This window comes from Phocoena sinus, chromosome X, assembly GCF_008692025.1.
Source record: "Phocoena sinus isolate mPhoSin1 chromosome X, mPhoSin1.pri, whole genome shotgun sequence".
NCBI lineage: Eukaryota > Metazoa > Chordata > Mammalia > Artiodactyla > Phocoenidae > Phocoena > Phocoena sinus.
In genome coordinates, this window is record NC_045784.1 from 17,614,562 (window position 1) to 17,638,205 (window position 23,644).

A 23,644-nucleotide genomic window follows, 5' to 3' on the forward strand; every position below is an offset into this window, starting at 1 on the left:
GGTTTTGATTGTTTCTATTTCTTATCATTTCCTAAATAGTCATAATCTCTTTCCCTATATGTGTAGGGAAAGAAAGACTTCACCAAAAAAGTCATCAGTTTTTATTTTTAGATCATAGAAAACTCTGGTCTTAATTAATTATAACAATATTAGTCATACTGACCAAATATTAAAATCCTCTTACAATAAAATAGTGGAATGGCATGATTCCTCCTAGTTATACTTTCCCGGCTGACTATAAGTGTCACTGATGTCCTGTTCTTTAACCTCTCCAACTAATTTGTTTATTCCTTTGTTTGTTCATTCATCCATTCTTCATTCACTCATGCACTTACTGGCTGAGTGCACACTAAGTAAAAGGCACTGCACTGAATGTCAGGAGATAAAGAAAAGAGTAAGAGACTATGCCTGCCCACAGTACATTTACTATTTACTCCATACTGTCTTCAATAGTGCCTGTACCAATTTACATTCCCACCAATAGTGCATGAGGGATTCCTTTACTCCACATCCTTGCCAGCACTTGTTATTTGTTGTCTTTTTGATAATAGCCATTCTGATAGATGTGAGGTGATATCTCATTGTGGCTTTGATTTGTGTTTCCCTAATAATTAGTGATGTTAAGCATCTTTCATTGTGCCTGTTGGCCATTTGTACGTCTTGGAAAAATGCATATTCAGGTCCTCTGCATATTTTAAATCAGATTGCTTTTAAATATTGAGTTATATGAGTTCTTTATGTATTTTGGATATTAACTCTTTATCAGACATATCATTTGCAAATATCATCTCCCATTCAGTAGCCTTTTCATTTTGTTGATGGTTTCCTTTGTTGTGCAAAAGCTTCTTAGTTTAATGTATTCCTATTTGCTTATTTTGGCTTTTGTTGCACTTGCCTAGGGAGACAGATCCAAAAAATTATTGCCAAGACCAAGGTCTAAGACCTTACTGCCTATGTTTTCTTCTAGGAGTTTTATGGTGTCAGGTCTTACATTTAAGTCTTTAATTCATTTTGAGTTTATTTTTGTATATGATGTAAGAAAGTGGTCTAGTTTCATCCTTTTTCATGTAGCTGTCCAGTTTTCCCAACAACATTTATTGAAGAGGCTGTATTTCCCCCATTGTATATTCTTGCCTCCTTATTATAGATTAATTGCTATAAGCGTGGGTTTGTTTCTGGGTTCTCCATTCTGTTTCATTTAACTATGTATGTTTTATGCCAATTCCATACTGTTTTGACTACATAGCTTTGTAGTATAGTTTGAAATCAGGGCGTGTGATACCTCCAGCTTTGTCCTTCTTTCTCAAGATTGCTTTGGCTAGGGCTTCCCTGGTGGAACAGTGGTTAAGAATCTGCCTGCCAATGCAAGGGATATGGGTTCATGCCCTGGCCCAGGAAGATCCCACATGCCATGGAGCAACTAAGCCCATGCGCCACAATTACTGAGCCTGCACTCTAGAGCCCACAAGACACAACAAGCCCACACGCCTAGAGTCTGTGCTCTGCAACAAGAGAAGCCACCGCAATGAGAAGCCCGTGCACCATAACAAAGAGTAGCCCCCACTCACTACAACTAGAGAAAGCCCGCGCACAGCAATGAAGACCTAACACAGCCAAAAATAAAAACAAATAAATAAAAAAATTTATCAAAAAAACTTGCTTTGGCTATTCAGGGTTTTTTTGTGGTTCCATACAAATTTTAGGATTATTTGTTCTATTTCTTTCAAAAATGCCATTGGAATTTTGATAGTGATTGCATTAAATCTGTCAATTATTTTGAGTAAGTAGTATGATCATTTTAAAAATATTAACTCTTCCAATCCAAGAGCATAGTATATTTTTCCATTTATTTGTGTCATCTTCAATTTCTTTCACTAATGTGTTATAGTTTTCAGGGCACAGGTCTTTCACCTCCTAGGTTAAATTTATTGCTAGGTATTTTATTTTTTGTGATGCAATGGTAAATGGGTTTATTTTCTTAATTTCTATTTCTGCTAGCTTGTTATTAGTGTATAGAAACAGCAGATTTCTGTATATTGATTTTATATCTTGCAACTTAATTCATTTATCAGTTCTAATAGGTTTTGGTGACATGGTAGGGTTTTCTATATACAGTGTCATGTCATCTGCAGATGGTTACAGTTTTACTTATTCCTCCCAATTTGTATGCCCTTTACTCCATTTTCTTGACTGATTGCTGTGGCTAGGACTTCCAGTACTATAATGAATAAAAGTTGTAGGAGTGGGCATCCTTAACTTGTTCTTGATCTTAAAAGAAAAGCTTTCAGTTTTTCATCATTGAGTATGATAACTGTGGATCTGCCATATATGACCTTTATTATGTTGAGGTATGTTCCCTCTATACCTACTTTGTTGAAAGTTTTTAACATAAATGGATGTTGAGTTTTTCAAATGCTTTTTCTGCATCTATTGAGATGATCATATGATTTTTATCCTTTGTTTCATTAATGTGGTGTATCACACTGATTGATTTGCAGATATTGAACCATTCTTTCATCCCTGGAATAAATCCCACTTGATCATGATGTATGATCCTTTTAATGTATTGTTGAATTAGATCTGCTACTATTTTGTTAAGGATTTTTACATCTATGTTCATTAGGGATATTGGCTATTGGCCTGTAATTTTCTTTTCTTTTCTTTTTTTTTTTGTAGTGTCTTTGTCTGGTTCTGGCATCAGGGTAATATTGGCCTCACAGAATGAGCCTCGCAGCATTCCATCCTTCTCAATTTTTGGAATAGTTTGAGGACAGACATTAACTCTTCTGTAAATGTTTGGTAGAATTCACTTGTGAAACCATGTGGTCCTTGACTTTTGTTCATTGAGAGGGTTTTGATTACTGATTCATTCTCCTTACTAGTATTTTGTCTATTCGGATTTTCTATTTCTTTATGATTCAACCTTTGAAGATTGTAAGTTTCTAGGAATTTATCCACTTCTTCTAGGTTGTCCAATTTGTTTGCATATCATTGTTCATAGTAATCTCTTATGATTTTTTGTACTTCTGTGGTATCAGTTGTAACTTCTCATTCATTTCTGATTTATTTGGCCCTTCTCTCTTTCTTGATGAGTCTGGCTAAAGCTTTATCAATTTCATTTATCTTTTCAAAAATTCAGCTCTTAGTTTAATTGATCTTTTCTATTTATTTTTTAGTTTCCAGTTTATTTATTTTTGCTCTGATCTTTATTATTTCCTTCCTTCTACTAACTCTGGGCTTCGTTAGTTCTTCTTTTTCTAGTTCCTTTAGGTGTACAGTTTGTTTATTGGAGATTTTTCCTGTTTCTTGAGGTAGCCCTATACTGCTATGAACTTCCTTAGAACTACTTTTGCTGAGTCTCATAGATTTTGGAAAGTTTTATTTCCATTTTCATTTGTCTTATGGTATTTTTTGATTTCTTCTTTTCTTTGATCCATTGGCTGTTTAGTAGCACGTTGTTTATTCTTCACATGTTTGTGGTTTTTTTCAGTTTCCTTCTTGTAATTAATTTCTAGTCTTGTATCGTTGTGGTCAAAAAAGAGGATTGATATGAGTTTAATACTCTTAAGTTTATTGAGACTTGTTTTGTGGTCTAACATGTGACCTGTCCTGGAGAATATTCCATGTGGGCTTGCAAAGAACGTATTCTGCAGTTTTGGAATGGAATATTCTGTATAAATCTATTAAGTTCATTTGGTATAATGTGTTGTTTAGGGCCACTTTTTCCTTATTGATTTTCTGTCTCGATGATCTGTCCATTGATGTAAGTAGGTTATTAAAGTCCCATACTATTATTGTATTACTGTCAATTTCTCCCTTTATGTCTGTTAATATTTGCTTTATATATTTAGGTGCTCCTGTGTTGGATGCATAAATATTTACAAATGTTATATCCGCTTCTTGGATTGACCTCCTTATTGTTATGAAATGCCCTTCTTTGTCTTTTGTTGCAGTATTTGTTTAAAAGTTTATTTTGTCTAATATGGCTATTGCTACCCCAGCTTTCTTGTTGTTCCATTTGCATGGAATATCTTTTCCATCCCTTTACTTTCACTCTGTGTGCTTCTTTAGTTCTGAAGTGAGTCTCTTAGAGCAAGCACATAGATGGGTCTTGATTTTTTATCCATTCAACCACTCTATGCGCTTTGATTGGAGCATTTAGTTCATTTACATTTAAAGTGATTTTTGATAGGTACGTAATTATTGCTATTTTGTTAATTGTATTGTGGTTGTTTTTGTAGTTCTTTGCTCCTTTCTTCTCTTGGTCTCTTCCCTTGCGGTTTGATGATTTCCTTTACTGTTATGTTTGGGTTCCTTTCTCTTTATGTTTTGTGTAGCTATTGTAGGTTTTTGGTTTATAGTTAACATGAGGTTTACATATATCGACCTATATATATATAGCAGTTTATTTTAAGCTGATAGTCGCTTATGTTTGAATGCATTCTAAAAGCACTACATTTTTACTCCCCAACCCCACGTTTTGTTTTTTTTTTTTTTTTTTTTTGGCTGTACACGGGCCTCTCACTGTTGTGGCCTCTCCCGTTGCGGAGCACAGGCCCTGGACGCGCAGGCTCAGCGGCCATGGCTCACGGGCCCAGCCGCTCTGCGGCATGTGGAATCCTCCTGGACCGGGGCACGAACCCGTGTCCTCTGCATCAGCAGGCGGACTCTCAACCACTGCGCCACCAGGGAAGCCCCATGTTTTGTTTTTGACAGCATATTTTACACCTTTTAATTCTGTGTATCTCAACAATTTCTTGTAGCTATAGTTGATTTTACTACTTTTGTCATTTAACCTTCATACTAGCTTTTTAAGCAGCTGATCTATATATTTGCCTTTACCATTTGAATTTATTTCTTTCATATATTTTCTTATTTCTAGTTATTACCCTTTCTTTCCTGCTTAAAGAGAACCCTTTAACATTTTTTGTAAGGCTGGTTTAGGGGTGATGAACTCCTTTAGTTTTTGCTTGTCCTTAAATCTCTTTATCTCTCTTTCGATTCTGAATGCTATATTCGCCAGGTAGAATCAGGTATTCTTGGTTCCTTTCAGCAATTTAAATATTATATATCATGCCACTCCCTTCTGGCCTGAATACTTTCTGCTGAAAAATCAGCTGATAGCCTTATGGAGTTTCCCTTGTATGAGACTAGTTGTTTTTCCCTTGCTGCCTTCAAAATTTTCTCTTTATCTTTAATTACTGCCATTTTCATTATAAAATGTCTTGGTGTGCATCTCTTTGGGTTCATCTTGTTAGGGACTTTCTGTACTTCCTGGACCTGAATATCTGTTTCCTTACCCGAGTTAGGAAAACTTTCAGCCATTAATGCCTCAAATAAGTTTTCTGCCCCTTTCTCTCCTCTCCTTCTGGGACCCCTATAACGTGAATGCTAGTATACTTGATACTGTCCCAGAGGTCCCTTAAACTATCCTCATTTTTAAAAACTCTTTTCTCTTTTTGCTGTTATGATTGGGTGATTTCCATTATTCTGTCTTCCAGATGGCTAATCTAGTCTTCTGTATCATCTAACCTGCTATTGACTCTCTTTGGTGTATTTTTCATTTCAGTTATTATATTCTTCAGCTCTGATGAGCTCTTTCTTATATTTTCTAACTCTTTGTTGAAATTCTCTCTGTGTTCCTCCATTCTTCTCCTGAGTTCGGTAAGCATCTTTATGACCATTACTTTGAAATTTTATCAGGTAAGTAATTTATTTAGGGTTTTTCGTGGTTTTATCTTATTCTTTCATTTGGAGATATTCCTCTGTCTCATTTTTTCATTTTCTGTGTTTGTTTTTATGAATTAGGTGAAATAGCTACCTTTCCAAATCTTGAAGGTGTGGCCTGTGTAGGAGTGTCCCTTGTGGAGACTGTGTGTGCTGGGTGCTTTTGGTGGGCCAGCAGGAGCTGGAGTTGGCTCAGGCCAGGGGGTACAGAGATGTTGGTCAAAGGGTACAGACATGCAGTTAGAAGATGAATAAGTTCTGGAGATCTAATGCACAGCATTGTGATTATAGTTAATTTTCTTTCCTTCACTCCCTCAGGAAGATGGAAGGTCATCATTTCACAACCATCAATAGTCAATAGTTTTCCATGTACATGTTGACCCCGTACCCAAATACCCAACATCATCAAATAACCTTCCAGTTTTAAATAGCCTCTTAATTCAAGAAACTCCCAGAGAGAATCAATATGACTTTCTGTTTTCATTTCTACTTTCTTCTCCTAAAAATGTGCAGAAAAGTATAAACTTTGTATAGATTCCCATCACAGCATGTGGAGTTTAATACCCACCCACCACCCCACCCACAAAAGCAAATGGCCATACAAGGAAGTGGAATGAGCCACTCAGCACCACTCTATGAGCAGTTTAAAATAACAGCTTTGTAGAACATATGTGAGCTCAGAATAAAGACCCCTGGTAAATTCATGCAATATGCTTTGTACACTAATAAAATTCATCATGGTCTCTTGGAATGCAACAATTATTCATGCTCTCCTCATTCTGTTTTTTTTTTTGGGAGGGGCAGAGAACAAACGGAAATAGTTCTATATAGCAGCATGTTGAGATGAAGGCAAGTAGGATGTGATTTTTCTCAGGTGTGTAATTCTGTGAGACAGAGCAGCCTGAATATGAAGGTCAGCAACAGTATTGCTTTTTTTTGTCAGAGCACTGGAATTAAGTGAAATGGATTTGAAATAGAAGAACATATTGTACTGTACTTATTATGGAAGAAAACATATCCCTATAACACTTTGTACAAGCTAACATTAGACATGGTAATTAAATTCAGTGGTTGTTCCAAGATTAATAGATGATTTCCTTCAAGTACTTTGTTAGCAGAACAGAATCAGATGGAAGCAAAATGAGAGAAAAATGAATCTCATCCTTTTCATTTCATTGAGCTGCAAGAAAGCACTTTGCAGCTAACCCTTCACAAAGACCCAATACATAGTCTCATGAGGTGGTCTCCCTTCCTTCTGATGCACATAATCCCCAAGCACACTGACTGTAAAGCAATATCCTTTGACCACTAGCCAATTGCCATCTAAGCTTTTGACAGGACACATCATCATGCATATTAATTGTCAACATAATTTAAATCTGAATTCAAAACTCTCAGCTCATGTCAATAAAGGTGATATTCAATAAGTTATGTTGATTAGGGACAGACTTTTGCTTTTCAAAGAAAATACTGCATTTAGGTCAAATCTACTTATTTTTGTTTTGCTTATGTATGAAAAGCACCAAATTGAGCAGCATGTTTTATTGGTAAATAAGCTTCCTTTTCCTAGATCTTTTTTCAAGTGAAGATATTCTCTAATCACTTTAAAATTGGATGAGATGTACTGATAAGGACACACATTACCTTTTGGGTATTACTGTCAAAAACACATAATCTGAATATGATCATTAGAAAACATCAGACAAATCCAAATGAAGGGTCATTCAGTAATTCTTTTAAAATGTCAATGTTATAAAAGACAAAGAAAGGCAGCAGAGAGGTCAAACAGCAGGAGCAAGAAGAACAACAATCCTGAAGCCTGTGGAACAAAAACCACATTCACAGAAAGATAAACAAAATGAAAAGGCAGAGGGCTATCTACCAGATGAAGGAACAAGAAAAAACCCCAGAAAAAGAACTAAATGAAGTGGAGATAGGCAACCTTACAGAAAAAGGATTCAGAATAATGATAGTGAAGATGATCTAGGACCTCGAAAAAAGAATGGAGGCAAAGATCGAGAAGATGCAAGAAATGTTTAACAAAGACCTAGAAGAATTAAAGAACAAACAAACAGAGATGAACAATACAATAACTGAAATGAAAACTACACTAGAAGGAATCAATAGCAGAATAACTGAGGCAGAAGAACGGATAAGTGACCTGGAAGACAGAATGGTGGAATTCACTGCTGCAGAACAGAATAAAGAAAAAAGAATGAAAAGAAATGAAGACAGCCTAAGAGATCTCTGGGACAACATTAAACCAACAACATTCGCATTATAGGGGTCCCAAAAGGAGAAGAGACAGAGAAAGGACCAGAGAAAATATTTGAAGAGGTTATAGTCGAAAACTTCCCTAACATGGGAAAGGAAATAGCCACCTAGGTCCAGGAAATGCAGAGAGTCCCATACAGGATAAACCCAAGGAGAAACATGCTGAGACACACAGTAGTCAAATTGGCAAAAATTAAAGACAAAGAATAATTATTGAAAGCAGATAGGGAAGAACGACAAATAACATAAAAGGGAACTCCCATAACGTTAACAACTGATTTCTTAGCAGAAACTCTACAAGCCAGAAGGGAGTGGCATGATATACTTAAAGTGAGGAAAGGGAAGAACCTACAACCAAGATTACTCTACCCAGCACGGATCTCATTCAGATTCCATGGAGAAATCAAAAGCTTTACAGACAAGCAAAAGTTAAGAGAATTCAGCACCACCAAACCAGCTCTACAGCAAATGCTAAAGGAACTTCTCTAAGGGGGAAACACAAGAGAAGAAAAGGACCTACAAAAACAAACCCAAAACAATTAAGAAAATGGTCATAGGAACATACAGATTGATAATTACCTTAAACATGAATGGATTAAATGCTCCAACCAAAAGACACAAGCTTGCTGAATGGATACAAAAACAAGACCCATATATATGCTGTCTACAAGAGACCCACTTCAGACCTAGGGACACATACAGACTGAAAGTGAGGGGATTGAAAAAGATATTCCATGCAAATGGAAATCAAAAGAAAGCTGGAGTAGCAATACTCATATCAGATAAAATAAACGTTAAAATAAAGAATGTTACAAGAGACAAGGAAGGACACTACATAATGATCAAGGGATCAATCCAAGAACAAGATATAACAATTATAAATACATATGCACCCAACATAGGAGCACCCCAATACATAAGGCAACTGCTAACAGCTATAAAAGAGGAAATCGACAGTAAAACAATAACAGTGGGGGACTTTAACACCTCACTTACACCAATGGACAGATCATCCAAAATGAAAATAAATAAGGAAACACAAGCTTTAAATGACACAATAGACCAGATAGATTTAATTGATATTTATAGGACATTCCATCCAAAAACAGCAGATTACATTTTCTTCTCAAGTGCACATGGAATATTCTCCAGAATGGATTACATCTTGGGTCACAAATCAAGCCTCTGTAAATTTAAGAAAATTGAAATCATATCAAGCATCTTTTCTGCCCACAACACTATGAGATTAGAAATGAATTACAGGGAAAAAACCATAAAAAACACAAAAACATGGAGGCTAAACAATACGTTACTAAATAACCAAGAGATCACTGAAGAAATCAAAGAGGAAGTCAAAAAATACCTAGAGACAAATGACAATGAAAACACGACAATCCAAAACCTATGGGATGCAGCAAAAGCAGTTCTAAGAGGGAAGTTTATAGCTATATAAGTCTACCTCAAGAAACAAGAAAAATCTCAGATAAACAATCTAAACTTACACCTAAAGGAACTAGAGAAAGAAGAAAAAACAAAACCCAAAGTTAGCAGAAGGAAAGAAATAATAAAGATCAGAGCAGAAATAAATGAAATAGAAACAAAGAAAACAATAGCAAAGATCAATAAAACTAAAAGTTGGCTCTTTGAGAAGATAAACAAAATTGACAAACCATTAGCCAGACTCATCAAGAAAAAGAGGGAGAGGACTCAAATCAATAAAATTAGAAATGAAAAAGGAGAAGTTACAACAGACACCGCAGAAATACAAAGCATCCTAAGAGACTACTACAAGCAACTCTATGCCAATAAAATGGACAACCTGGAAGAAATGGACAAATTCTTACAAAGGTATAACCTTCCAAGACTGAAACAGGAAGAAATAGAAAATATGAACATGCCAATCACAAGTAATGAAATTGAAACTGTGATTAAAATCTTCAAACAAACAAAAGTCCAGGACCAGATGGCTTCACAGGTGAGTTCTATCAAACATTTAGAGAAGAGCTAACACCCATCCTTCTCCAACTCTTCCAAAAAATTGCAGAGGAAGGAACACTCCCAAACTCATTCTATGAGGCCACCATCACCCTGATACCAAAACCAGACAAAGATACTACAAAAAAAGACAATTACAGACCAATATCACTGATGAATATAGATGCAAAAATCCTCAACAAAATACTAGCAAACAGAATCCAACAACACATTAAAAGGATCATACACCATGATCAAGTGGGATTTATCCCAGGGATGCAAGGATTCTTCAATATACGCAAATCAATCAATGTGATACACCATATTAACAAATTGAAGAATAAAAACCATATGATCGTCTCAATAGATGCAGAAAAAGCTTTTGACAAAATTCAACACCCATTATGATAAAAACTCTCCAGGAAGTGGGCATAGAGGGAACCTACCTCAACATAATAAGGGCCATATATGACAAACCCACAGCAAACATCATTCTCAATGGTGAAAAACTGAAAGCATTTCCTCTAAGATCAGGAACAAGACAAGGATGTCCACTCTCACCACTATTATTCAACATAGTTTTGGAAGTCCTAGCCATGGCAATCAGAGAAGAAAAAGAAATAAAAGGAATACAAATTGGGAAAGAAGAAGTAAAACTGTCACTGTTTGCAGATGACATGATACTATACATAGAGAATCCTAAAAATGCTACCAGAAAACTACTAGAGCTAATCAATGAATTTGGTAAAGTAGCAGGATACAAAATTAATGCACAGAAATCTTTTGCATTCCTACACACTAATGATGAAAAATTTGAAAGAGAAATTAAGGAAACACTCCCAGTTACCATTGCAACAAAAAGAATAAAATACCTAGGAATAAACCTACCTAGGGAGACAAAAGACCTGTATGCAGAAAACTATAAGATACTGATGAAGGAAATTAAAGATGATACCAACAGATGGAGAGATATACCATATTCTTGGATTGGAAGAATCAATATTGTGAAAATGGCTATACTACCCAAAGCAATCTACAGATTCAGTGAAATCCCTATCAAATTACCAATGGTTTTTTTCACGGAACTAGAACAAAAAAAACTTAAAATTTGTACAGAGACACAAAAGACCCCGAATAGCCAAAGTAGTCTTGAGGGAAAAAAATGGAGCAGGAGGAATCAGACTCCCTGACTTCAGACTATACTACAAAGCTGCAGTAATCAAGACAATATGGTACTGGCATAAAAACACAAAAGCAGATCAATGGAACAAGATAGAAAGCCCAGAGATAAACCAACGCACCTATGGTCAACTAATCTATGACAAAGGAGGCAAGGATATACAATGGAAAAAAGACAATCTCTTCAATAAGTGGTGCTGGGAAAACTGGACACTACATGTAAAAGAATGAAATTAGAACACTCCCTAACACCATTTGACATAAATCACAGCAAAATCTTTTTTGATCCACCTCCTAGCGTAATGGAAATAAAAACAAAAATAAACAAATGGGACCTAATGAAACTTAAAAGCTTTTGCACAGCAAAGGAAACCATAAAAAAGACGAAAAGACAACCCTCAGAATGGGAGAAAATATTTGCAAACAAATCAATGGACAAAGGATTAATCTCCAAAATATATAAATAGTTCATGCAGCTCAAAATTAAAGAAACAAACAACCCAATGCAAAAATGGGCAGAAGACCTAAATAGACATTTCTCCAAAGAAGACATACAGATGGCCAAGAAACACATGAAAAGCTGCTCAACATCACTAATTATAAGAGAAATGGAAATCAAAAGTACAATGAGGTATCACCTCACACCAGTTAGAATGGGCATCATGAGAAAATCTACAAACAACAAATGCTGCAGAGGGTGTGGAGAAAAGGGAACCCTCTTGCACGTTGGTGGGAATGTAAATTGATACAGCCACTATGGAGAACAGTATGGAGGTTCCTTAAAAAGCTAAAAATAGGGGGGACCTTGAAGATGGCGGAAGAGTAAGACGCGGAGATCGCCTTCCTCCCCACGGATACACCAGAAATACATCCACACGTGGAACAACTCCTACAGAACTCCTACTGAAGGCTGGCAGAAGACCTCAGACCTCCCAAAAGGCAAGAAACTCCCCACGTAACTGGGTAGGGCAAAAGAAAAAACAGAGACAAAAGAATAAGGACGGCACCTGCACCAGTGGGAGGGAGCTGTGAAGGAGGAAAAGTTTCCACACACTAGGAAGCCCCTCCGCGGGCGGAGACTGCGGGAGGCAGAGGGGGTTGTTTCGGGACCGCGGAGTAGTGCACAGCGACGGGTGCGGAGGGCAAAGCGGGGAGATTCCTGCACAGACGATCGGTGCCGACCGGCACTCACCAACCCGAGAGGCTTGCTGCTCACCCACCGGGGCGGGCGGGGCTGCGAGCTGAGGCTCGGGTTTTGGTTTTGGACGGAGCTCAGGGAGAGGACTGGGGTTGGCGGCTTGAACATAGCCTGAAGGGGTTAGTGCACCACGACTAGCCGGGAGGGAGTTCGGGGAAAAGCCTGCACCGGCCGAAGAGGCAAGAGACTTTTTCTTCCCTCTTTGTCTCCTGGTGCGCGAGGAGAGGGGTTTAAGAGCGCTGCTTAAAGGAACTCCAGAGACGGGCGCGAGCCGCGGCTGAGGGCGCGAGCCCCCGAGACGGGCGCGAGCCGCGGCTGAAAGCGCAAACCCCAGAGACGGGCGCGAGCCGCGGCTGAGGGCGCGAGCCCCCGAGACGGGCGCAAGCCGCGGCTGAAAGCGCAAACCCCAGAGACGGGCGCGAGCCGCGGCTAAAACCGCGGACCCCAGAGACGGGCGGGAGACGCTAAGGCTGCTGCTGCCGCCACCAAGGGGCCTGTGTGCGAGCACAGGTCACTCTCCACACCCCTCTTCCGCGGAGCCTGTGCAGCCCGCCACTGCCAGGTTCCCGGGATCCAAGGACAACTTCCCCGGGACAACGCACGGCGGGCCTCAGTCTGGTGCAACGTCACGCCGGCCTCTGCCGCAACGTCACGCTGCCTCTGCCGCCGCAGGCCCGCCCCGCACGCAGTGCCCCTCCTTCCCCCATCCCCCAACCCCCGGCCTGAGTGAGCCGGAGGCCCCGAATCAGCGGCTCCTTTAACCCCGTCCTGTCTGAGCGAAAAAACAGATGCCTTCCAGCGACCTACACGCAGAGGCAGGGCCAAATCCAAAGCTGAGCTCCTGTGAGCTGTGAGAACAAAGAAGAGAAAGGGAAATCTCTCCCAGCAGCCACAGAAGCAGCGGATTAAAGCTCCACAATCAACTTGATATACCCTGCATCTGTGGAATACCTGAATAGACAAGGAATGATCCCAAATTGAAGAGGTGGAATTTAGGAGCGAGATCTATGATTTTTTTCCCTTTTCCTCTTTTTGTGAATGTGTACGTGTATGCTTCTGTGTGAGATCTTGTCTGTATACTCTTGCTTCCACCATTTGTCCTAGGGCTCTATCCGTCCATGACTTTTTTTTAAAAATTCTTTTTCTTAATAATTAAGTTTAATTGTAATAACTTTATTATACTTTACCTTCGTTCTTTCTTTCTTTCCTTCCTTCCTTCCCTCCTTTAGACAACGAATCACCCCAAATTGAGGAGGTGGTCTCAGGGAGCAGGATTTATGATTTTTCCCCCTTTACCTCTTTTGGTGAAGGTGTATGTGTATGCTTCTGTGTAAGATTTTCTCTGTATAGCTTTGCTTCCAACATTTGTCCTAAGGTTCTATCTGTCCCTTTTTTTTTTCTAAATATTTTTTAATTCAATAACTATATTATACTTTATTTTATTTTTACTGTATCATCTTTCTTTCTGTCTTTTTTCCTTCTTTCCCTCCTTCTTTCCTTCCTCCCTCCCTCCCTCCCTCCCTCCTTTCTTTCCTTCTTTGCTTCTTTCTTCCTTCCTTCCTTTCCTCCTTTCCTTCTTTCTTTACTCATACTTCTACTAATTCTCCCTACTTTTTCTCCCTTTTATTCTGAGCTGTGTGGATGAAAGGCTCTTGGTGCTCCAGCCAGGAGTCAGGGCTCTGCCTCTGAGGTAGGAGAGCCAACTTCAGGACACTGGTCAACAAGAGACCTCCCAGCTCCACATAATATTAAACGGTGGAAATATCCCAGAGACCTCCATCTTAACACCAGCACCCAGCTTCACTCAACGACCAGCAAGCCACAGTGCTGGACAACCTATGCCAAACAACTAGCAAAACAGGAACACAACCCCATCCATTAGCAGAGCGGCTGCCTAAAATCATAATAAGGCCACAGACACCCCAAAACACACCACCAGACGTGAACCTGCCCACTAGAGAGACAAGATGCAGCCTCATCCACCACAACACAGGCACTAGTCCCCTCCATCAGGAAACCTACACAACCCACTGAAACAACCTTAGCCACTGGAGACAGACATCAAAAACAACGGGAACTACGAAAGTGCAGCCTGCAAAAAGGAGACCCCAAACACAGTAAGATAAGCAAAATGAGAAGACAGAAAAACACACAGCAGATGAAGGAGCAAGATAAAAACCCACCAGACCTAACAAATGAAGAGGAAATAGGCAATCTACCTGAAAAAGAATTCAGAATGATGATAGTAAGGATGATCCAAAATCTTGGAAGTAGAATGGACAAAATGCAAGAAACAGTTAACAAGGACCTACAAGAACTAAAGATGAAACAAGCAACGATGAACAATGCAATAAATGAAATTAAAATCACTCTAGATAGAATCAATAGCAGAATAACTGAGGCAGAAGAACGGATAAGTGACCTGGAAGATAAAGTAGTGGAAATAACTACTGCAGAGCAGAATAAAGAAAAAAGAATGAAAAGAACTGAGGACAGTCTCAGAGACCTCTGGGACAACATGAAACGCACCAACATTCGAATTATAGGGGTTCCAGAAGAAGAAGAAAGAAAGAAAGGGACTGAGAAAATATTTGAAGAGATTATAGTTGAAAACTTCCCTAATATGGGAAAGGAAATAGTTAATCAAGTCCAGGAAGCACAGAGGGTCCCATACAGGATAAATACAAGGAGAAACACGCCAAGACACATATTAATCAAACTGTCAAAAATTAAATACAAAGAAAGCATATTAAAAGCAGCAAGGGAAAAACAACAAATAACACACAAGGGAATCCCCATAAGGTTAACAGCTGATCTCTCAGCAGAAACCCTACAAGCCAGAAGGGAGTGGCAGGACATACTGAAAGTGATGAAGGAGAATAGCCTGCAACCAAGACTACTCTACCCAGCAAGGATCTCATTCACATTTGATGGAGAAATTAAAACCTTTACAGACAAGCAAAAGCTGAGAGAGTTCAGCACCACCAAACCAGCTTTACAACAAATGCTAAAGGAACTTCTCTAGACACGAAACACAAGAGAAGGAAATGACCTATAGTAGCGAACCCAAAACAATATATAAAATGGAAATAGGAACATACATATCGATAATTACCTTAAATGTAAATGGACTAAATGCTCCCACCAAAAGACACAGATTGGCTGAATGGATACAAAAACAAGACCCTTATATATGCTGTCTACAAGAGACCCACTTCAGAACTAGAGACACATACAGACTGAAAGTAAGGGGATGGAAAAAGATATTCCATGCAAATGGAAACCAAAAGAAAGCTGGAGTAGCAATTCTCATATCAGACAAAATAGACTTTAAAATAAGGACTATTAAAAGGGACAAAGAAGGACACTACATAATGATCAAGGGATCGATCCAAGAAGAAGATATAACAATTGTAAATATTTATGCACCCAACATAGGAGCACCTCAATACATAAGGCAAATACTAACAACCATAAAAGGGGAGATCAACAGTAACACATTCATAGTAGGGGACTTTAACACCCCACTTTCACCCATGGACAGATCATCCAAAATGAAAATAAATAAGGAAACACAAGCTTTAAATGATACATTAAACAAGATGGACTTAATTGATATTTATAGGACACTCCATCCAAAAACAACAGAATACACATTTTTCTCAAGTGCTCATGGAACATTCTCCAGGATAGATCATATCTTGGGTCACAAATCAAGCCTTGGTAAATTTAAGAAAACTGAAATTGTATCAAGTATCTTTTCCGACCACAACGCCATGAGACTAGATATCAATTACAGGAAAAGATCTGTAAAAAATACAAACACATGGAGGCTAAACAATACACTACTTAATAATGAAGTGATCACTGAAGAAATCAAAGAGGAAATAAAAAAATACCTAGAAACAAATGACAATGGAGACACAACGACCCAAAACCTATGGGATGCAGCAAAAGCAGTTCTAAGGGGGAAGTTTATAGCAATACAAGCCCACCTTAAGAAGCAGGAAACATCTCGAATAAACAACCTAACCTTGCACCTCAAGCAATTAGAGAAAGAAGAACAAAAAAACCCCAAAGCTAGCAGAAGGAAAGAAATCATAAAAATCAGATCAGAAATAAATGAAAAAGAAATGAAGGAAACAGTAGCAAAGATCAATAAAACTAAAAGCTGGTTCTTTGAGAAGATAAACAAAATAGATAAACCACTAGCCAGACTCATCAAGAAAAAAAGGGAGAAGACTCAAATCAATAGAATTAGAAATGAAAAAGGAGAAGTAACAACTGACACTGCAGAAATAAAAAAAATCATGAGAGATTACTACAAGCAACTCTATGCCAATAAAATGGACAATCTGGAAGAAATGGACAAATTCTTAGAAATGCACAACCTGCCAAGACTGAATCAGGAAGAAATAGAAAATATGAACAGACCAATCACAAGCACTGAAATTGAAACTGTGATTAAAAACCTTCCAACAAACAAAAGCCCAGGACCAGATGGCTTCACAGGTGAATTCTATCAAACGTTTAGAGAAGAGCTAACACCTATCCTTCTCAAACTCTTCCAAAATATAGCAGAGGGAGGAACACTCCCAAATTCCTTCTACGAAGCCACCATCACCTTGATACCAAAACCAGACAAGGATGTCACAAAGAAAGAAAACTACAGGCCAATATCACTGATGAACATAGATGCAAAAATCCTCAACAAAATACTAGCAAACAGAATCCAACAGCACATTAAAAGGATCATACACCATGATCAAGTGGGGTTTATTCCAGTAATGCAAGGATTCTTCAATATACACAAATCTATCAATGTGATAAACCATATTAACAAATTGAAGGAGAAAAACCATATGATCATCTCAATAGATGCAGAGAAAGCTTTCGACAAAATTCAACACCCATTTATGATAAAAACCCTCCAGAAAGTAGGCATAGAGGGAACTTTCCTAAACATAATAAAAGCCATATATGACAAGCCCACAGCAAACATCATCCTCAATGGTGAAAAACTGAAAGCATTTCCACTAAGATCAGGAACAAGACAAGGTTGCCCACTCTCACCACTCTTATTCAACATAGTTTTGGAAGTTTTAGCCACAGCAATCAGAGAAGAAAAGGAAATAAAAGGAATCCAAATCGGAAAAGAAGAAGTAAAGCTGTCACTGTTTGCAGATGACATGATACTATACATAGAGAATCCTAAAGATGCTACCAGAAAACTACTAGAGCTAATCAATGAATTTGGTAAAGTAGCAGGATACAAAATTAATGCACAGAAATCTCTGGCATTCCTATATACTAATGATGAAAAATCTGAAAGTGAAATCAAGAAAACACTCCCATTTACCATTGCAACAAAAAGAATAAAATATCTAGGAATAAACCTACCTAAGGATACGAAAGACCTGTATGCAGAAAATTATAAGACACTGATGAAAGAAATTAAAGATGATACAAATAGATGGAGAGATATACCATGTTCTTGGATGGGAAGAATCAACATTGTGAAAATGACTCTACTACCCAAAGCAATCTACAGATTCAATGCAATCCCTATCAAACTACCACTGGCATTTTTCACAGAACTAGAACAAAAAATTTCACAATTTGTATGGAAACACAAAAGACCCCGAATAGCCAAAGCAATCTTGAGAACGAAAAAAGGAGCTGGAGGAATAAGGCTCCCTGACTTTAGACTATATTACAAAGCAACAGTAATCAAGACAGTATGGTACTGGCACAAAAACAGAAAGATAGATCAGTGGAACAGGATAGAAAGCCCAGAGATAAACCCACGCACATATGGACACCTTATCTTTGATAAAGGAGGCAGGAATGTACAGTGGAGAAAGGACAGCCTCTTCAATAAATGGTGCTGGGAAAACTGGACAGGTACATGTAAAAGTATGAGATTAGATCACTCCCTAACACCATACACAAAAATAAGCTCAAAATGGATTAAAGACCTAAATGTAAGGCCAGAAACTATCAAACTCTTAGAAGAAAACATAGGAAGAACACTCTATGACATAAATCACAGCAAGATCCTTTCTGACCCACCTCCTAGAGTAATGGAAATAAAAACAAAAATAAACAAATGGGACCTAATGAAACTGAAAAGCTTTTGCACAGCAAAGGAACCCATAACCAAGACCAAAAGACAACCCTCAGAATGGGAGAAAACATTTGCAAATGAAGCAACTGACAAAGGATTAATCTCCAAAATTTACAAGCAGCTCATGCAGCTCAATAACAAAAAAACTAACAACCCAGTCCAAAAATGGGCAGAAGACCTAAATAGACATTTCTCCAAAGAAGATATACAGAATGCCAACAAACACATGAAAGAATGCTCAACATCATTAATCATTAGAGAAATGCAAATCAAAACTACAATGAGATATCATCTCACACCAGTCAGAATGGCCATCATCAAAAAATCTACAAACAACAAATGCTGCAGAGGGTGTGGAGAAAAGGGGACACTCTTGCACTGCTGGTGGGAATGTGAATTGGTTCAGCCACTGTGGAGAACAGTATGGAGGTTCCTTAAAAAACTACAAATAGAATTACCATATGACCCAGCAATCCCACTACTTGGCATATACCCTGAGAAAACCAAAATTCAAAAAGAGTCATGTACCAAAATGTTCATTGCAGCTCTATTTACAATAGCCAGGACATGGAAACAACCTAAGCGCCCATCATCGGATGAATGGATAAAGAAGATGTGGCACATATACACAATGGAATATTACTCAGCCTTAAAAAGAAATGAAATTGAGCTATTTGTAATGAGATGGATAGACCTAGAGTCTGTCATACAGAGTGAAGTAAGTCAGAAAGAAAAAGACAAATACCGTATGCTAACACATATATATGGAATTTAAGGGAAAAAAATGTCATGAAGAACCTAGGGGTAAGATAGGAATAAAGACGCAGACCTACTGGAGAACGGACTTGAGGATATGGGGAGGGGGAAGGGTGAGTTTTGACAGGGCGAGAGAGAGTCATGGACATATACACACTAACAAACGTAGTAAGGTAGATAGCTGGGGGGAAGCAGCCGCAAGGCACAGGGATATTAGCTCGGTGCTTTGTGACAGCCTGGAAGGGTGGGATGGGGGGAGTGGGAGGGAGGGAGACGCAAGAGGGAAGACATATGGGAACATATGTATATGTATAGCTGATTCACTTTGTTATAAAGCAGAAACTAACACACCATTGTAAAGCAATTATACCCCAATAAAGAGGTTTAAAAAAAAAATAACAAAAATACAAAATAAAAATATTTCCCTTAAAAAAAAAAAAAAAGCTAAAAATAGAATTATCATATGATCCAGCAATCCCAGTACTGGGCATATACCCAGAGAAAATTCAAAAAGCCACATGCACCCCAATGTTCACTGCAGCAGTATTTACAACAGCCAGGTCATGGAAGCAACCTAAATGCCCATCGACAGACAAATGGATAAAGAAGTCGTGGTACATATATACAATGGAATATTACTCAGCCATAAAAAGGAACGAAATTGGGTCATTTGTTGAGACGTGGATGGATCTAGAGACTGTCATACAGAGTGAAGTAAGTCAGAAAGAGAAAAACAAATATTGTATATTAACGCATGTATGTGGAACCTAGAAAAATGGTACAGATGAACTGGTTTGTAGGGCAGAGTTTGAGACACAGATGTAGAGAACAAACGTATGGACACCAAGGGGGTAAAGCCACGGCGGGTGGTGCTGGTGGTGTGATGAACTGGGCAATTGGGATTGACATGTATACACTGATGTGTATAAAATGGATGACTAATAAGAACCTGCTGTATAAAAAAATAAATAAAATAAAATTTAAAAATTAAAAAAATAAAGCTCAAAGGACCGGGAAAAAGAAAAAGAAAGGCAGGAGAACTGTTTCAGATTAAAGGCGCCTAAAGCAATAAGACAATTAAATGTAATATGAGATCTTGGACAGGATCCTAGACTTTAAAAGAATTGCTATAAAAGGCATTATTCAATTGGCAAAATTGAAATGTGGATTATAGATTAAATAATAGTACTGTATCGATGTTAAATTTCTTGATTTTGATAATATGATTATGTAAGATAATATTCTTGTTCTTGGGGTACATAGATTTATATATCTAGGCGTAAAGGGGCATGATTTCTGCAAATTACTCTGAAGTAATTCGGAAAAATATATATCGGTATCTATCTATCCATCCAGAGGCAGAGAGAATGATAAACTAAATGGGGAAGAATATTAACAACTAATGAATCTAGATAAAGAGCACATGGGAATTTTCCATACTATTTATGAACCTCTTATGTAAGGTTGAAATTATTTCCAAATAAAAAGTTTTTTAAAAAATTTAAAAAGATATTCTCTATACTTGGCATTAAGCATCAGTTGTCTCAAAAGTTTTGTATTGCCTCGCTTTCATCTCATATGCACTGAAATTATTAGCATTGACACAAAAAATTCTTAAGTGTCAAAGAACTGTAAAAAACTTATTACCTCTTTTAAGTTATGCAAAATTTACCTAAAATCTGTTGGATTTGAAATACGATTCACTGGTGTCAATTTTAGAGACCAAGTTTATGTACTTACTCAGTGGATACTACAAATATTCTTTACTATTGTTGTGTGGGAACTTTTTGTTTGGTTCTTTAGCTTAATTCAATGTGCCCCATTCTGAGGAATATTAAAAATGGAAATGTTTTATCTAAGTATCATGTTTTAAAATAACTTTTAGTTTGATTATTTGTAAGTGACATTATTTGAGACAACTGCTATTCTTAAGGAAATTTGTGGGTGTATGGTCCCATTGTTTTGGGGGGAGCATTATTGACATGTAGTAGGAGGAGGTCAGAATTGATAGACAGTGTGTGGGACAAACCTAACCGATGAAAAATTATCTTCTGCATTACTTTCAATGTCCCACTGGACATTCATCATGGCAATAACCTGTTGATAATTATTAAATGTAGAGCATAATTCCATTTTTTAACTTTAAAAATATTTTGCACAGTTTTAATAATCACTGAATTTTCCAGGAATGTAAATGTCACTATCATATACATTGAGGAAAGAGTGAATTTTTTAAAAAATTCTATTAGAAACTGTTTACCAATCTGGAAAATCATGCCATCAATGGCAATGTCACTCATATTTGAGTGGCCAACACAACACACCTAAATCAGTCTGCATTATGAACCGGTCCCCACTATGGAGATTCCACTAATATACACGAATATAACTATATAGCCTTTATTTCAAAATGTCCAAAATTTTTAAAGTTTCAACAATATTCCATTGCATATTGTCCTATTGCTTTTTTTTAAATTGAAAATGACCTGGTTTGGGCTTTTGGATATTATTATTGTTGTTGTTGTTGTTATTACTATCAATGTTATTTTTTAGACCAGCTTCAGGTTCACAGTAAAACTGAGCAGGAAATGCAGATATTTCTCATATACTTCCTCCCCTGCACAGCCTCCCCCACTATCAACACCCCACATTAGAGTGTGGTATATTTGTTATAATCAGTGAACCTACACTGACACATCATTATCACCCTATATCCTTAGTTTATTTTTATTTTTTTATTTTTTATTTTTGGCCGTGCCCTGTGGCACAGAACTTCCCTGACCAGGGATCGAACCTGTGCCCCCTGCAGTGGAAGCGTGAAGTCTTAACCACTGGACCACCAGGGAAGTCCCTAAATCCTTAGTTTATATTAGGATTCATGGTGATGTACATTGTTCTGTGGGGTTTGACAAATGTATAAGGACATGTATCCACCATTACAGTATTGTACAGAATAGTTTTACTGCCTTAAATATCCTTCTTTCCACCTATTCATCCCTCCCTCCCCTCTAACCTCTGGCCATCACTCATCTTTTTACGGTCTCCATGGTTTTGCCTTTTCCAGAACGTTATATAGTTGGAATTAGAATGCTAAAACATATTGAATGTAGCCTTTTCAGATAGGCTCCTTTTACTTAGTAATATGCATTTAAAATTTCTTATTTCTTTTAAATCCAATTTCATTTATTATAAGTAGAAGTAAACATCTGACTCTTTGTAGTGTGATTGTGCTGAAACATTTACTTGAAATATATTTTATATTATAAATTACTTTCCTCTTATTTCTCCTTTAGATCACAGGATATTATACAGATTTTTAAAACTTACTGTGAAGTTGGATTATATTACCCTTGAATTTCATCTCAGTAGAGCACAGAGGATGATATAAAATATTTCTCCTTTTCTTTTCTTTTTTTTTGACACATTGCCTTATTTTATTCAAATAGCAGTCTGCTCACACATGGTCCAAGAATACCCAAATAATAAAGCAAAGATTGGTCTTCAAACACCATAGCCAATGATGCCATGCTTGCCTATGATCTCGCCAACATAAAACCACATCCACACCTCAGTGGCCACCAAACCATTCAGTAGATCTTCCTTAACTGTGAGCTGTTTGAAGCTACCAGTTTGAGCACTATTGATAATTTTTTTCAAGCTCTGAATAGCTGTAGGGATCTCAGCAGAGATTGGAGGAACCAGCTTAACCTTGGTGTAGTGCCAAAATGTGGCCAATCGAGGCTTCGAGTAAGTCACAGCAGCGTTGAACAGCACTGGGGCCTTCTCCGCGAGGTTATGGACAAACTGGGCCATGGTTCTAGGACAGAAAGCCTGTCACCCTGACTGGCCAGCTGAATCTCCTTCTTTTCTTAATTTTTTCATTTTATTTAAAAATTTTACAGCTTTATTGAGATATGATTGACAAATAAAAATTATATATGTTTAGGTTGTACAATATGATTTTCTTTAAGGCATACAATGTGATGTGAATCTAAAAAAGTTGAACTCATAGAACCAGATTAGAATGGTGATTGACAGAGGCTGGGGTGGAAGAAATGAGGAGATGTTGGTCAAAGGATAAAAACTTTCAGTTATAAGATGAATAAATTCTGATGTACAGCATCAGATGTACTCTGATGTACTCTGTACATCAGATGGCTCTGATGTACAGCATGGTGATTATGGTTAATAAACTGTATTGTATAGTTGAAATTTGCAAAGAGAATGAATCATAAGTGTTCTCACTACACACACACCCCAAAATGGTAACTATGTGAGGTAATGGATGTGTTAATTAACTTGATTGTGATAATCATCCACAACGTATACATATATTAAATCATCACATTATAAAATATCTCTTTAAAAATGGAGTGAGCATTTTTCAAAATATTTAAAAATGAATTACT

General features: G+C 37.6%; 1 protein-coding gene across 1 annotated transcript; it reads right to left on the reverse strand.

Moving 5' to 3' along the window:
- Window positions 1-22,736: 22,736 nt before the first annotated feature.
- On the reverse strand, window positions 22,737-23,048 carry LOC116748030 (ATP synthase subunit g, mitochondrial-like). Its single transcript, XM_032620816.1, has one exon. The coding sequence runs from the start codon at window positions 23,046-23,048 to the stop codon at window positions 22,737-22,739; it is 312 nt and encodes a 103-aa protein (XP_032476707.1).
- Between the last annotated feature and the right edge of the window lie 596 nt (window positions 23,049-23,644).